Genomic DNA, 15,265 nt, shown 5'->3' on the forward strand with positions numbered 1-15,265 from the left:
AGTCATCCAGGGGTGTACACAGTGCTTAGAGAGTGTGGCCAGGGAAGGGTTCTTCTTTGAAGGAGGAGCAGTATACATAGGAAGGATGGTGTGTGGCTCTGGGGTGTACAGAGTGCGGAGGCTGCACGTAAGTGTTACATCTAGAACAGCAATGTGCTGCAGTGTAGGAAAAGTGTGCATCTGACCAACTATGGCTTTGAAGCCAAGAGAGTGCTCACAGGGATGATACAGACAACAGGGCAGATGTGTGTGTGAATAGACCTATGGAGAAGATCTGGCGTGAGAGTAGGGGCGAGTGAGCACAGCAGCCCGTCGAATGTGCCAATTAAAAACAGATGGTGACATGACCTCGAACACATGGCGCCCGTGCATGTAATCGCAAGCCATAGGCAGATACATTTCCTGGGAAAGGTGAGACATGCATCCGCCTTTGCCCAATTGTGTGCTGTCTTTTTTTAGAAACATGCACTCAAAACACAATAGAAGAAATGCTTACAAAAAACAGACACGCACGAGCGTGTAAAAAGTCCAGAGTGATTCCAAGAGGTTGTTTTCCTAGAGCAGTGTATGCGCGCAGACCTAGGCCCGACCTAAAATACCAACTACAGCAGATAATACACCCCATTCCCTCACACCGCTCAATCGCCACCCATGGAGGTGTAGGTTGTGCAGGTTGGGATTCAGAACAAGGAATCCTCCCGTAGGGGTAGCCATATTGGAAGACGTGCTCATGGCCAGACGTTCTTGGAACCATGCTCATTGCCCTGACTGGAGCCACTATGATGGCTCGGGCTCAGTCTCTTGATTTTGTGTGCTCTGAGTTTGACAGGTAGAGGCAAAACGGCATACTGGAACCCTGAGCCCCAATGTAGACTAAAGTGGTTTCTAAAGACGACTACATTGGGAGCCTCAACATGCAAAAGTCATGACACTGTTCTCTGCGGTGGCAAATAGTTTGAGCCAAGAGTTTCCCCACTAATGCAAGACTCCCTGTGCCACCTTTAAGTGTAACTGCCATTCATGATCCGTCAAGCAACACAGAGTTAGTTTCCGCTAGCACTTAAAGATCCTGCGATCTACAATGCGATCTGTAATCACTGGGTAACAGGGGATATGCCTTGCGGGTTCAGCACTTCTAAAGGTGCAGAGGATTCTGGCACAGAACCCATGACCCCACTCTACCTACTTTGTTGTAGTACCACATGGTGGCTGTGCTGCCTGTAAGAACCTGCACAAGTTCCCAGTGGATGTGAAATAGCTTCTGGAACAGACCAGACTCCTCTCACCTCCTCAATCCACTTACTATGCATCAGTCACAACTAATAGTTCTGGATTGCGTACGGTGATGGGGGTGATCGGTTGCCTGTCCAACTGCAATCAAGCAGTCACCACTGTAGGTCCTTTGCAGTCTTCTCAGACACCTGAAGTAATTGGACAGATCTACTTGGTGCCAAGCTCACTGGGACTTCAAATCCCTGTCAGGAAAAAAAAATTAACAAAAATGCCTGGTCAAATGTTCTACGGAGCATTCCTCTTAGAACTAGGTTTGGGAACAAATCAAACAATTTTGTTAGAAAAAGGTACAACAATGGTGCTGCCTTTCCTCTCAGTCACCTCCAACTCAATGAAAATGACTGCAAGTACGTAAGTGCCGAAGGCCAATTCATGGATGTTGGTGGATTATAGTAAGGTGAGATTGCCAGGAGTCACAGATGAGCCTACTTTGACTGGACCCTAGATTTCATTGCTTTGTATCGTTTGATGTAATACATGGTTGTGATACTGGCCATTTGAATTAGCATACAGTTTGACATTATGCAGTAAAGAGGAAAATGAAGGGGCAAGTGAGCCACTTTCGGCTGCATGTTTACCTGCAAGCCCTTTGTTTTTTCCTAAATGCCTCAAACAACCATCATTTAAACATTTGTCACCATAGAAGTGAAGGAATTGGTTTCTAGAAGGGATCAGTCTTGAGTATGAACTTCTAATGGGGTTAATGGGAGAGGGACGGAAGAGCTGATGAGAGCAACACTGCTTCATATTCTGGTCTCCATAACTAACAATTGAAATTGCAAACATTCCTGGAGAGTTCTTAGTTACAATAATGTAATGTAAGTATGAACATAAAAAATTCCAGAAAACATGGTATGGAAATGAATGATCTAGCAGTAAATCAAGAAATAGATTTAATCAGGGGAGCAAATGATAAGAGATGTCCCCCTAAGGGCATCACTAATGCATTTCTTGCATACAAGAGTTTCCAGGATGAACGAGATTGACTTGCTCCTACATGGGTAGATTATAAACTGAGCTCCTAACTATCTAATTAAGTTCACTACTGTGTTGGGTGAATCTTTAGATTGTGTCCATGAGGTGCAGCTCATATGATGCGTCATTTTCCTCAACATCTAGGACCTCTCATGCCAGGCAATGGGTTGTGGAAATCATTTCCACTGCAAAAGTACCACAACCTCCTAGCCTTAAGAAGAAAACTCAATACTGTCTTATTCTAAAGCTCAGTGGTTCAGTTAATGTCCCTTTCTCTTTCTCTTTCATGGAAGTAACAAGAAGTTAAGTTATGCTGTCTGTGCTATTAATCCCCCAACATATAAATCAGCTAACAAAGACTGAAAAAGGAACAGGCTTCTAAATGAAGCTATAGCGGGTCCAAGTGATGACTGAATTAAGGAAAAACACTTTAGTTCCTCCCCTCCCCTTAGGCAGCACAGGTACCATTCCGTTTTTAACATGTTTTCATGTCTTAGGCATCACATTTTCTTTTAAACATTGACAACTGTTCACATGAAAACAAGCATCAAGCTTGCCTTTTTCTGCTCACGTACACTGGATAAAACCATATCTAAATGGCTGCTTGACAGTTAAGAAATATTTTCCCATGGTAACAAATTCAGTTTGAGAAAACCAAAACCGTACACAACAATTTTGCTGTAAACCAAAAAAAAAAAAAAAAAAAAAAAAAAAGATTAAAAGCCTGACACCAGGAGTTACAGAATCCTCACTCCAGAAAGGGCAAAAAGACTGTTTGTGCAATCAATTGTGGGACACTAGCCGCTGACTGCCTTAAAGGAGCATAAAGTCAATTTTTTCCTACCCCTCATTGGCTTCTGTTTTTTTTACTAGGATTTACAAACAAAAGAAATTATATTAACAGATTCAAATAATTATAAATTAAATCCACAGTTTGAAATATCACAATATCATGTCAATACATAAGAACATTAGATGATTACCTTGGAGAATAAGGAACATGCAAATCTTATAAACACAAGAGGTGCTTCATCACAAATGACATTCCTATGTACATGTTTATCAATAGGCAAATCATAATAAATAATTTGAAGTGCAAAAGCCCTGCATGCCATACCTCTTCTAACTGAAATTCAGTTCCAGTGAATCCACTTCCAATATCCAATATGTTCATTTTAAAGCCAAGCTCCTCCTGAAGGGGAATTGTATACAATACCAATTAGGAAAAAAACATTACTCATGACCAGGCCAAATCTAATTATGTTCTAAATCCATCTTTTTCTCAATATGTAGCAGACTTCATATAACTTCCACTGGTGGTAACAATCTACATTATGGTGTAGAATGGGGGACAGCATAATAGGTTGGACTGTGGTTGAAACACGCACAGGATGGACTATCATGACGACCCTATATAATCTCTAATGCGAACAACCACTACAATACTATAAACGTGTTTTAAGACTCGCAGGGACAACTTTAAATAAAAAAACTCTAATACCATTAAGAAAGAAATGGTTGCTTGCTTGTAGTCCTAGTTCTATACCATACGAACCTTCATTGAAGTAATAAATGCTAGTATATTTTGCTGCTATCCGTATGGACCCCAGAGGAATTTTCATAAAAATATGGCCCACTGCAAAATTCAACCAGGATGTCAGTGTTCATCTGTCTATATGATGAGCAATGCTCTGTAATAACGTATAAGGGCTACATTGTTTCCAGGAAATTCCTTAATTAATCTTAGTAAAGATTAAGCCTTCATTGCAGCATCTGATAGGCACGAAAAGTGTGATGTCTTAAGGCGAAAATGCAGGCTGATAAGCTTTCATTGAAAGGTGAGTGAAAAAAAAGGGGGTTCTGACTTTACGAGATCAGTAGCTTCCGCTAACTGTATTGACAGTTACGGTACCATCAGTGATCAGTTTAAATTTATATTTGCCTTCCAGTGCCCAAATATACCCATCTGGGGAGCCTGGTGTATCATTTATTATTTAAACAAAGATTCTGATGATGCAGAACTATTAACTAGGAATAAATAACCTTTACTTCTGCATTAGGCTCTTTATTAATAGTCATAAATGCAGAGTTGCAAGATTAAAAAATACAAAAAAAACACAAGCTGAAGGCCGCTCTGGGGCAGCAGGAAATACACATTAATCCCAAGTATATAGACATTAGGATAGCAGATATTGTCTGTTTAAAGAGATTTCTCCAGGTTTACTGGCCCATTCTTCTATCTGCTGGAGTGTCTGACTAATAATGTCTTGTGAATTTGTGGACTGACTTCGATGTTGCTGCCTTACAGATGAAGCAATAGGTTCATTCCTGATCCAGGCTGTTGTAGCTGCTTTTCTCATGGTAGAATGAGCCCTTGCCTTCCCCGACTGAAGTTTCTTTCTAGCTCTGTAGTGTAACATTATACATGTTACCATCCATCTAGCAACAGATTACTTGAATGTGGCTAGATCTTGTCTAATTTGTCCATAGTTAAGAGTTTTTTTTCAAGTTTTTGGATTTATCTAGGTAGAAGCCAAGTACTCTTCTAATATAAACTGAATGTTGCACAGGTTCTGCAGATGAGGAAGAATTGGGGAGGAAAGTAAGTATAGAAATAGTTTGGTAAATATAAAAGTCAGAAACTAGTTTCGGGGAAAAGCAGGATCATCATTACCACACAACTGGCGTGGAAACTGGTGTATGGCCATACAAACGATTAGGCTTGCGACTCGCCCACTCGCAAGGCAAAAGTGATGGCAACTAGGAAGGATTGCAATTAGCTAGTAAGCATTTCTTCTTGGCATGTGGTGCTGTAGATTTACATGCGTTGCAAAGGTTCGCCATCTATTGTTGGGCTTCGATGATTACAAGTTTTCTTCGAAAAAATATTCAAATAATTAGGCTCTGTGACTGCTCCCTTCGGTAATGTGCATGGGCATAGACTACATCTTTAGATTTTGCAGCAAACGGATGAGAAGCACAAGTTACTACTTGTGTAACAATATATCTGTAAGAGACATTAGTTAGTGATAGAATCCTTACCTTAGAATATCCCCATGCGTCCGACTGGATCCGGAAATGTTTTGCGTAGCAGTACCCATGCGCGTCGGTAGGCATCGTCCGGGGCTCCGCGTCAGTCGTGGGCGCCGTGATGATGTTGTCGGAGTATTTAGACGCTGCCTCCGCACGCGGACGTCCGTTCTTACACAGCTTTTCCGCACCAGAAACGCAGAGCCATGATAAAAACCAACACTGGTGCCATGAAACTAGGGCCCTGAAAGGGGATGACCTTAACCCTAGATATCGGTTCGCAGAACGGGGAGGATGGGTGGGTCGGTAAGGAATTTATCAATAACTAATGTCTCTTGCAGATATATCGTTACACAAGTAGTAACTTGTGCATCTGAAAGAGACACGTTCGTGATAGATTCCTTACCTTAGAATACATACCCCAGCAATACCAACCCCGGAGGTGGGTCTGCGAACCAATAATCACACCAGAAAGTCCTGGAGGACGGAACGGCCAAAGAAGCCATCCCTCCGGACTTGGCTGTCCAGGCAGTAGTGTCTTACGAACGTGTGCAGCGAGGCCCATGTAGCTGCCTGACAAATGTCCTGCAAGGGGACTCCACGGCCCAGGGCAGTAGTAGTTGCCGTGGCCCGAGTGGAGTGGGCCCTCAGCCTAACAGGAGATTCCTTTTTAGCCAAGGAGTAACATGCTTGGATGCACAACACGATCCACCGAGAGATGGTCCGCTTGTGCACGCCCGTCCTATCTTAGCGCCCACGTAACCAACAAAGAGTTGGTCATCCACCCGGAACTGGCGTGTGCGATCCAGATAGTAAGAGAGCGCACATTTTGGGTCCAGACGGTGGAGCCTCTCTTCCTCTTGAGGGATGCGGAGGCGGAAAGAAGGTGGGCAAGGTGATGGACTGCCCGATGTGGAAGGCTGTGACTACCTTGGGCAGGAAAGAGGGTTTTGTACGCTACACAACCTTGTCCGGATGGATAGAAAGGAAAGTAGGTTCAGAAGAAAGAGCCTGGAGCTCACTCACTCTCCTGGCAGAGGTGATGGCAACCAGGAAAGCAGTCTTAAGGGTAAGAAGACGTAGAGGACAATTATGAAGCGGCTCAAAGAGAGCGCACATCAGGTAAGTTAGAATCAGGTTCAAGTCCCACTGGGGCATCACGAAAGGTACAGGAGGGAACATATGAGTGATGCCCTTTAAGAATCTGTTTACAATGGGGGACGGGAACAAAGAAGGCTGATCAGGAATCCTTAAGAAGGCTAAAAGGGCAGAAAGGTAGCCCTTGATAGTGCCCAGAGCAGAGCCCTGCTGGGCACGAGAAAGAAGGAAGAGGAGCACCTCAGAAAGAGCGGCATTGAGAGGATCCATAGCCTTTGCTGTGCACCATGCCACAAATATGTTCCACCTGCAGGCGTACACCGACTTTGTGGAGGGACGCCTGGCTGCCAGAATGACATTACAGACTTCAGGAGGCAAGTCAAATGGCCTCAACTGTCGCCGCTCAATCTCCAAGTATGGAGGTGGAGACTGGACAGGTTCGGGTGGAGGACCGTCCCCTTCTGCTGCGACAGAAGGTCCTCCTGAAGAGGCAGACGAATCGGGGAATCGACTGACATACTGAGTAGCTCGGGATACCAGTACCGTCATGCCCATCCCGAGCCACAAGGATGACTTGGGCCCGGTCGTGCTTGATTTTCTTCAGCACTCTGGGCAGAAGTGGTATAGGCCGAAAGGCGTACAACAGACCGCAACTCCACTCGCGACGAAAAGCGTCCCCGAGCGAGTGCCGCCTTGGAAATTCCAACGTGCAGAACTGATGACATTGCGCGTTCTCTTCGGTGGCGAATAGATCTAATCAAGGCTCTCCCCACTGCAGAAAGAGGCCTTGCGCCACGTCCGAGTTCAGACGCCATTCGTGATCTATCATGCACCTTCGGCTGAGCTCGTCCGCCCTGGCTTTTAGAGAACCCGCCAGGTGTTGAACCACCAGGGTGATGCCCTGATGTGCCAGCCACTGCCAGAGGCGCATAGCCTCTGGCAGTGGCTGGCACATCAGGGCATCACATCAGGCGGTGACCCCAGGGGTCAAGATGATTCTCCTAACCACCCGGGACCTCCTCTCCCACAATTACTGCCGAGTCTTATCGAGGGGGGAGTCCCCACCGGGGAGGACTGATCGTACACACTGTCGACACACCACACTTATGAGCAGACACCACACCGTGATTCTTTATCAATAAAGACTTTATCAAGATTAATTAAAGAGCAATACACAGCGATCGAGGGATCGCGAAAGTCTCGTAACAGGGGGACGGGGGAGCGGGACAGTCTTAGAGGGCCCGAGGGCACGCCACGTACCCGGCGCACAGTTCTCAATCCTCGAACTGGGGGGGGGGACGGGGCTGGCAATGGGACTTGCTGTCCTACTCACTTCGGGTTCAAGCTGTTCGTGAAGGTAGCGTCGATGGTCCAGCCGGACCAGAGAGTTCGTCAAGCCGCGACGACGTCAGCAGGGCTTGGGTAGGAGTACTCCGTCGTACTCGGAAGTAGATGGGGCCGCGACGGCGTCAGCAGGGCTCCGATGTTCAGGTCTTGTGCTTCAAGAGGGAGCCGCGACAGCGTCAGCAGGGCCCCGATGGTTCAGTTCCGTAGGTTCTAGGATGAGCCGCGACGTCGTCAGCAGGGCTCGGTGGATCAGAGTCGGTTCTCCTCGAAGTCAGCCGCGATCAGATCAGCAGGGCCTTCTTGTCCAAGAAGCAATACCCTGCTTTGAAAGAGGAAAAACTTTGCGGGGAGCACTGAAAGCAACAAAGAGCTGTGTTGATTTTCTGAAGACTTTGGTATGTTAAAGATAAAACTTCAGACATCTTTGAACGTCCAGTCAGTGGAGAGCTGTGAAAAAGTGCCCTCTTTCTTGCATGGTATGCCCCCACTTTTTGCTGAATTGCTGATGTACTTTGACTGAGTGTGCCCTGGGCTCCTGCCAATCAGGTACCCAAGGCCTGTGTTCCTTCCCTAAAACTGCATTGAAGCCTAAACCCAATTGGCATCTCTGGGCACATGTCAGCCCGTGGAAAAAGGTACCCAAGGTACCCAGGACACTGGGACTAGATAAGGCCCATAAGGGCTGCAGCACTTATTGTGCCACCCTTAGAGGTCATGTGCCCCAACATATACACACACACACACTGCCTTGACAGGCTGCATGTCTTGGTGCAGAACAAAACAAAGGGTCGACATGTCACACATCCCTGTGTGCCATGCCCACAAAACACTGCCCTAGCATACACCAGTACAAAAGGGGGTGGTCTAAAGAACGGTGATGGATTAAACCCAGATCTTTTGACTGGGTGTGAGTGTTTGATTGGTTCAGATGCTCCGTCCATTACCACCCCCTTCTGTACCGCTAGCATACACCAGTCACCCCTCTAGCTGGGTGCCCTATGCCAGTGGTGAGGGTACAGGTGCATGAGCCCTGTACCCCTACAGTACCCAGGTCCCTTCCTGGGCACTGTAAGTGCAGTGCTGCCATTAAGAGTATATGGTGCCAAGAGGTTGTCATTACGAACTCCACAACACTATAATGGCTACACTGAAGACTGACATGACTGAGTGGCTGCTGAGGCTGCCACCCCAGACATGTTTCTGGACCCCTGAGTCGAGAGTTTGCCGCCTATACAATGCACATCCTGGGACAAGGTGCCAAGCCACCTCCTCCTGGATGGGCAAGGTTCACAAAGGAGAAGCTTCAAAGGCATACCGCCTTTGTGAGCCTCTCCAGACCACTTTACGTACTCAGCAACTGGTCCCCACTGGTTCTACATCTCACTTTGAGCAGGAGACCCAGCGGGAAAAACAGTGAGGAAGAGAGGTGTGCCCAACTCTGCCAACTCCACCCCTAGGGTGGGGGAGGCGAGGTGAAGCACAACCACGAGTCCCCACCATCTTGAGGATGGGGGACCCAGCCAACCAGGGACAGGCTGCTGCCCCCTCCCACTGTAGAGTGGCAGAATAGGGGGTGTACCCACCCCAGGGAAGGGACCCAATGGTCCCTAACCTTTACCCACCTGTAACGCCCCTAAATTTAGTATTTAATCCCCCCCTTAACCTTCCTTCCTTAGATCCAGCAACAATAAGAAAAGAAGGACCAAACGCCGTGCAGAGCTAACAAGAGGATGACGCCCACTGACTTGACCCCAGCCCTACAGGCCTGTCTCCCTTAGAACCTGCTCCTGCGAAATTCCGGCGTGTCCAGCGGCCAGCAACCTCACAAACCCCGGAACACCTGCCTGCATTCACCTCCCAAGCCGTTTCTCTTGTGAACACCGGACGTGTTTGAACTGCAGCTTCTGGTGCCAACCAGAAACCGCGAATCCAGCACACTCTGCACCAGTCGAGCCCGGCCCATGTTTGAGTGAACAAACACCATGAGGAGGTCCCCCCCCCGGCGATCCTGACATGAGATCTGGCGACCCCCGACCTGCCTCAAGCCTCCTGACAGCGCCTGCAGCCTCAATCCAGAGGGACCCCCTACCACGACCAGAGCTGGAAAGAAAATCCTACATCCAAAGGCACCCCTTCACCAGACGCCCCACGGCCTTGTGTGCCCAACCCAGCGGTGCCTAACCATCCCTCTACATTCCCAACTTACCCCTCAAAGTGGTGGTCACTCCTGGAAGATCCTCATCCCCAAGCCTGCAGTGTTTCTTTGTCCCTGAGAATTCCCATTGTAATCAACAGGGAACCCGACCTCAAAACAGCACCTGGCCGCCCTAGTGCCTCTGAGGGTGCCCCTTTGGTGCTAACTTGGTCCCAAACGTGCCCTGAGCTTAACCCTAGGAGCTTTGCTCCCACAACCCTGTGGCCTGCTTGCCAGCCGCCACCAACAGAGTCCCCCTATCCACCATTGGATAACATTGGGCCTTAACACTCTGCACCCAGCCTCCCAAGTGCCGCTGAGGGTGCAACAACGGTGCAACAACAGTGCATCACTGACCCGGGGAGACCCATGAGTCTAACCCCAGAACCCTAACTCAAAAGACCGATTACTTACCTCGATAACATTGACACTTTCACCCAAAAAGTTTCAGTGTCGACTTTTGAAAACTGCAAATATTCCTTAAAAATCAGCCGAATAACCAAAACGCATTTACTCACCTGTTTTCAGGAAATGTCCCAGTGCTGAATCCAGGATCGAGCACTGAGTAACAAAAAAGTAACGATAACCTAACTTACCTGCTAAGTGAATTTCCTCCCACAGGATAACATTGGGGATTCTATGTGAAAAAGTTAAGTGTCAACGTTTGAAATACAATAAAATTCCTAAAAAAAAACCAAAAAAAAAAAAAAAAAATCGAACCTTTAACCAAAACGCATTTACTCACCTGTTTTCAGGAAATGTCCCAGGACTGAATCCAGGATCCAGTCCTGTGCCAGCAAAAGTAATCTTAAAAGTATTTAACTGCATTTTACTTAAAAAGCCCCTTCAATTGAATGTACTATACCTGCAATGTTTTGCAAACTGCTTTCTTAAAACTGTAAGCAAACCCAGTACAAGTTACACTGCTATTTTGAACTGTGTTCATACAAGTAATTTACTACCACAAAGTATTTTTATGCTTATCTGCACCTGGCTTGCTTGGTTCTAGAAATAAAACAGTATTTTTTGAATAAAAACAATTGTCCTAGAGTTCAGTTCTTGAGTGTGTGAGTCCATTTGCTGACTGAGTATGTACATCAAATGCTTTTCACTGTCCTCTGATACAGACTTACTGCTCAACCAAGCTACCACTTGAGAGTAAGGTTTTATCTAACTTTAGCCTCTGCCAAACCTTTGGAGACACTTGCACTCTATACACACTGAACCTCACTTTGGCGCAGTATATATAGAGCCAGTTTCTTACAAGAGGCCTCTCAGATAGAGTAGTGGGCCTAGGAAAAAAGGATTTGAGAATAACTGGTTCATTCAAGTGAAAGTCTGAAGGCACCTTCGGGATAAATTTGGGATTTGTTCTCAGAATCAAAGTCTCTCTTATAAATTGTAAGAACGGTTCTTGAATAGTGAGAGCGTGCAGTTGACCCACCCTTCTGGCAGATGTTAAAGCGAGGAGGGGGGCCACCTTCCATGAGAGGAATTTAAGCTCTGCCCTATGAATCAGTTCTTACTCAGCTCATGAGTCTGCCTTTTGAACCAAGTTAAGCTGCCAAAGAGGCGGTGGAGGCCTAACTGGTGGGAAAACTCTAAAAAGTCCTGTAAGACATTGCTTCACAATCCTTGCTGATCAGAGGGAAGGTCCAGAGGAGGTCCGTCTGAATCTAGAGATGGCCGCAAAGTGAACTTTGATAGAAGAATGAGCGAGACCTGATTTAGTCAATGCCAGAACGTACGGCACAATCTGATGAGGTGAAGTAGAGTAAGGATGAATCTTTTCTTGCCGTTACCAATGGCAATATGTCTTATTTGTACTCTAGGCTCGAGCTTGAGCAAGCACCTCTACATTCTGACGAGATATTCAGATCCTGAAATTCTCGGTGCTCAGGAGCCACGCTGAGAACTGAAGAGATCTCGGATCCAGGTGTACCACCTGGCCCTGGGACATCGTCAGCAGGGAAGGAATTGGGCACAGATTAACTGGACGATCCAGGGAGAGTAGAAGAAGCTCTGTAAACCAAAACTGGCAGGGCCACGCCGGGGCCAACAGAATCCTTATGTAGGGCTCCACCTTGAGCTTCCGCAGAAGTCTGGGAATTATTGGGATCGGAGGAAAAGAGTGAACAAAGGCACTGGATCATGATGCCTGCTTGCATAGAGTCAGCATTTTTTGTTCTCTGAATTGGCAAAGAGATCAATGGGCGGAGTGCCCCAGAGACTGAAAATCTCTTCCAGAATGTCATGGTCTAACTACCACTCATGGCTCACTGCTTTCAGATGACTGAGCGTGTCCGCTGTCTTGTTGAGGACACCTGGAAAAATGCTCCGCTGAGAGCGATACCTCCTGCTGTATTAGCCAATCCCAAGTCTCCTGAGCCTCTTTGGATAGTTGACGAGACCTTGTACCCCCCTGCTTGTTTACGTAATGCATGGCCGTCGTGTTGTCTGTACCGGCCAGGACAGAGGATTGTTGAATCCGCGGAAGGAAGGATTGCAAGGCTAGACAAATCGCCCTGAGCTCTAACAGATTGATGTGGAGTAGGCGATGCTGGGGCTTACTTGAACGTCTTGTAAGACTGCTACCCAGCCTTCTAGTGAGGAGTCTGTTATTACAGGAGGAACTGGGGTGACCATGAAGGTGAGACCCTTGGAGATGTCCTTGATCGTCCACCACGTTGCAGCATCTTTCATAAGCGGAGTGATTGTGATCTTATCTTCGAAAGAGCCTTCTGCCTGGCGCCACTGCAAATCCAGTTCTTAGAGGGGGGCGCATTCGCAACCTGCAATTGGGAATTAAAGGAATGCAGGACAAGATTGACCCCAGAAGTGACCCTCTTCGTTGCAACAGACGAGCCGAGGTTATCAGCTTTGTTTGCCTTTCCTTTGAAGGAAAAGCTTTGCAGCAAGATGTGTCCAGAATGGCCCTAAACGGGCTGACTTGGACAGGCACAGGACTGACTTTTCTGTGTTGAGCTAGAGCCCCAGGTGACGGAAGAGCTGTCTGCATGTCCTGACAGCTTCTTCCGCTACGTGAGGAGACGGAGCTCAACCAGTCATCCGGGAAAGGGAAGACCTGGAGTTAGTTTCTTGAGAATTGCTGCGACAGGGGCTAGGACCTTCGTGAAAATCCAGAGCGGACCGGAGTCTGAAAGGTGGGACCTTGAATTGAAAGTGGCTTTTGGCTACTGTAAAGCGTAAGAACTTCCTGTTGGCAGGGTGGATGGGGACATGAAAGTATGCGTCCGAGGTCCAGAGTGGCCATGTAATCTCCAAGATTGAGGAGCTGTAAAATACCCTGTCAGGAGACCATCCGAAACGAGAGCTTGATGAGATAGGTGTTTAGCTCCCTCCGGTCTAAAATAGGGCACCATTTTTCCACGGTCTTTTGAACAAGAAAGAAACGGGAATAGAATCCTTCTCCCCGTTGGGATCGAGGGACCGGTTCCATCGCTCCTTTGATGAGTAGTTGGTGTCTCTAGATGTAAAAGATGTAGATGTTTGAATTTGGTGGCACAAGGGGCTTTGGATGGTGGCTGATGTTGAAACTCCAGAGTATGGCCCGACAACTATATTCAGAACTCTACGATCTGATGTTATTAGCTGGCGGTTGTGGAAGTATTGGGATATCCTGCCTCCCACTGGTGTTCCAGGGGACAAAGGAACAGTAGGAAGAGCCAAGAAGCCACTACTGGCACTTAGAGAAATCACTTCCCTAGTGCTCCTGTCGTCCTCTAGATGATGAATGAGAGCAAGAAGACGACTGGCCTTGTTGCTGAGAATATTGCTGCCGGTATGATTGAGAAGGCTGCGAGTAAGAGGAATAGCACTGCTGCGGATATCCGCCTCTGTAAGAGGGGAAGCAACTACCTCTAGCTTCACAGAGGGGGACCTTGTGGTATTGTAGAGTCCCAAGGGATTTCGCAGTTACCGTGTCCTTTTTTATATCCTGCAGCGCATCATCAATGTGCTTCCTAAAGAGTGCCTCAACATCAAAGGGAAGGTCCAAGATCTTATTTTGGACTTCCGGCCAAAACCAAGTGACACAAAGCCGTCCTTGGGGCCGAAGGACTGCTGCCCCCGCTAGGGAGCAGTAATGCTGTTGTAGCAATATCCATTGCGTAGTCAATTATCTCTGAAGAAGTTCTCTCTCCCTCCAGGAAGACCTTCTTATCTTCCACTTTAGAATCTTCTGGCAGCTGGTCCAGAAAAGGAGACAGATCACACCACATCTGCCAATCATACCTTCCGAGCATTGCCAAGGCGTTGGTTGCTCTGACAAGGAGGCTAGACATAGAAGAGAACATCTTCCCGGCATTACCCAACCACCTGCACTCTTTATCCGGTGGTGTACTGAGAGGGGCCGCCAGATTTTTAGACTTTCTCTGGGTCACTTGAGAAATTACGGTACCTGGTTTAGGCTGGCTGACAAGACAAGCAGGGCTATCCTCGTGGGCCTTGTACTTCTTTTCTAGATGAGGAAGAATAGGCATGAGTATGGCAGGCGACTTTATAACCTTGAGCCCTTCATCCCAGACGTGACCCACGATAGGAATAGAGCGGACTGACTTTCTGTATGGTTCTTTAAAGTCATAAGAAACATTCTGACTGCACAAATAGAATGGGCATTGAAACGCTTAGACGCTCTCTCCATTAGATTATGAAAGCCCCCATTATCTGCAGGAGGGGAAGAAATGCGTTACTTACCTGTAACAGCAGTTATCCAGTATTGGTGTCTTTCATAGATTCACATGCCTGAATCATTCCCCGTCGTCGAGACGGGAGCCTCCGGTAAATAAAAAAGTAATGTCCATAGACATACATAGAGAGAAAGGGTCCAAGGGTCTCCCCTTAGTAGCCTTTCCTTGTCCTTATGTAAAAAGGACCAAACTGTCATAGTCAGCCAATCAGCTCCGACCTCCCTCTAGAACCTTCCTGGGAGGAGCCTCAGTCCCTCAGATTTTCGTACGCACCCAGCTAGGTTTGGCGTAATATAGTCCGAGAGGGAAGTGAGTCCTTCCAGGGGAGGCGGGAGGGTTGCATGTGAATCTATGAAAGACACCAATACTGGATAACTGCTGTTACAGGTAAGTAACGCATTTCTTATCCAGTATTAGGGGTGTCTTTCATAGATTCACATGCCTGAATCAGAGTAGCTAGCAATCATAGTAGCACATTTGTAAAACAGAGTTGCTCTGCCGTCATAGTAGATAATGCATATAATATCATACAATAAAGAGACAGCATAGACAGAATATCATCAGAGCAATAATGTGCATACCTGGAAGGCGGGATGTAGGAAGGCTCACCTTACTGAAA

General features: G+C 47.0%; 1 protein-coding gene across 2 annotated transcripts in view; it reads right to left on the minus strand.

Annotated features, from left to right (window-relative positions):
• The window catches only part of AZIN1 (antizyme inhibitor 1), a 493,870-nt gene that overhangs the window by 200,982 nt on the left and 277,623 nt on the right, over nt 1–15,265 (minus strand). For both annotated transcript variants that reach the window (XM_086966090.1, XM_086966091.1), the window contains exon 8: nt 3,386–3,460. In XM_086966090.1, the coding sequence (XP_086822216.1) occupies nt 3,386–3,460 (75 nt within the window). The remainder of the gene's footprint in view (nt 1–3,385; nt 3,461–15,265) is intronic.

Source organism: Lissotriton vulgaris, chromosome 4_1 (assembly GCF_964263255.1).
Source record: "Lissotriton vulgaris chromosome 4_1, aLisVul1.2, whole genome shotgun sequence".
In the NCBI taxonomy this organism is placed as follows: domain Eukaryota; kingdom Metazoa; phylum Chordata; class Amphibia; order Caudata; family Salamandridae; genus Lissotriton; species Lissotriton vulgaris.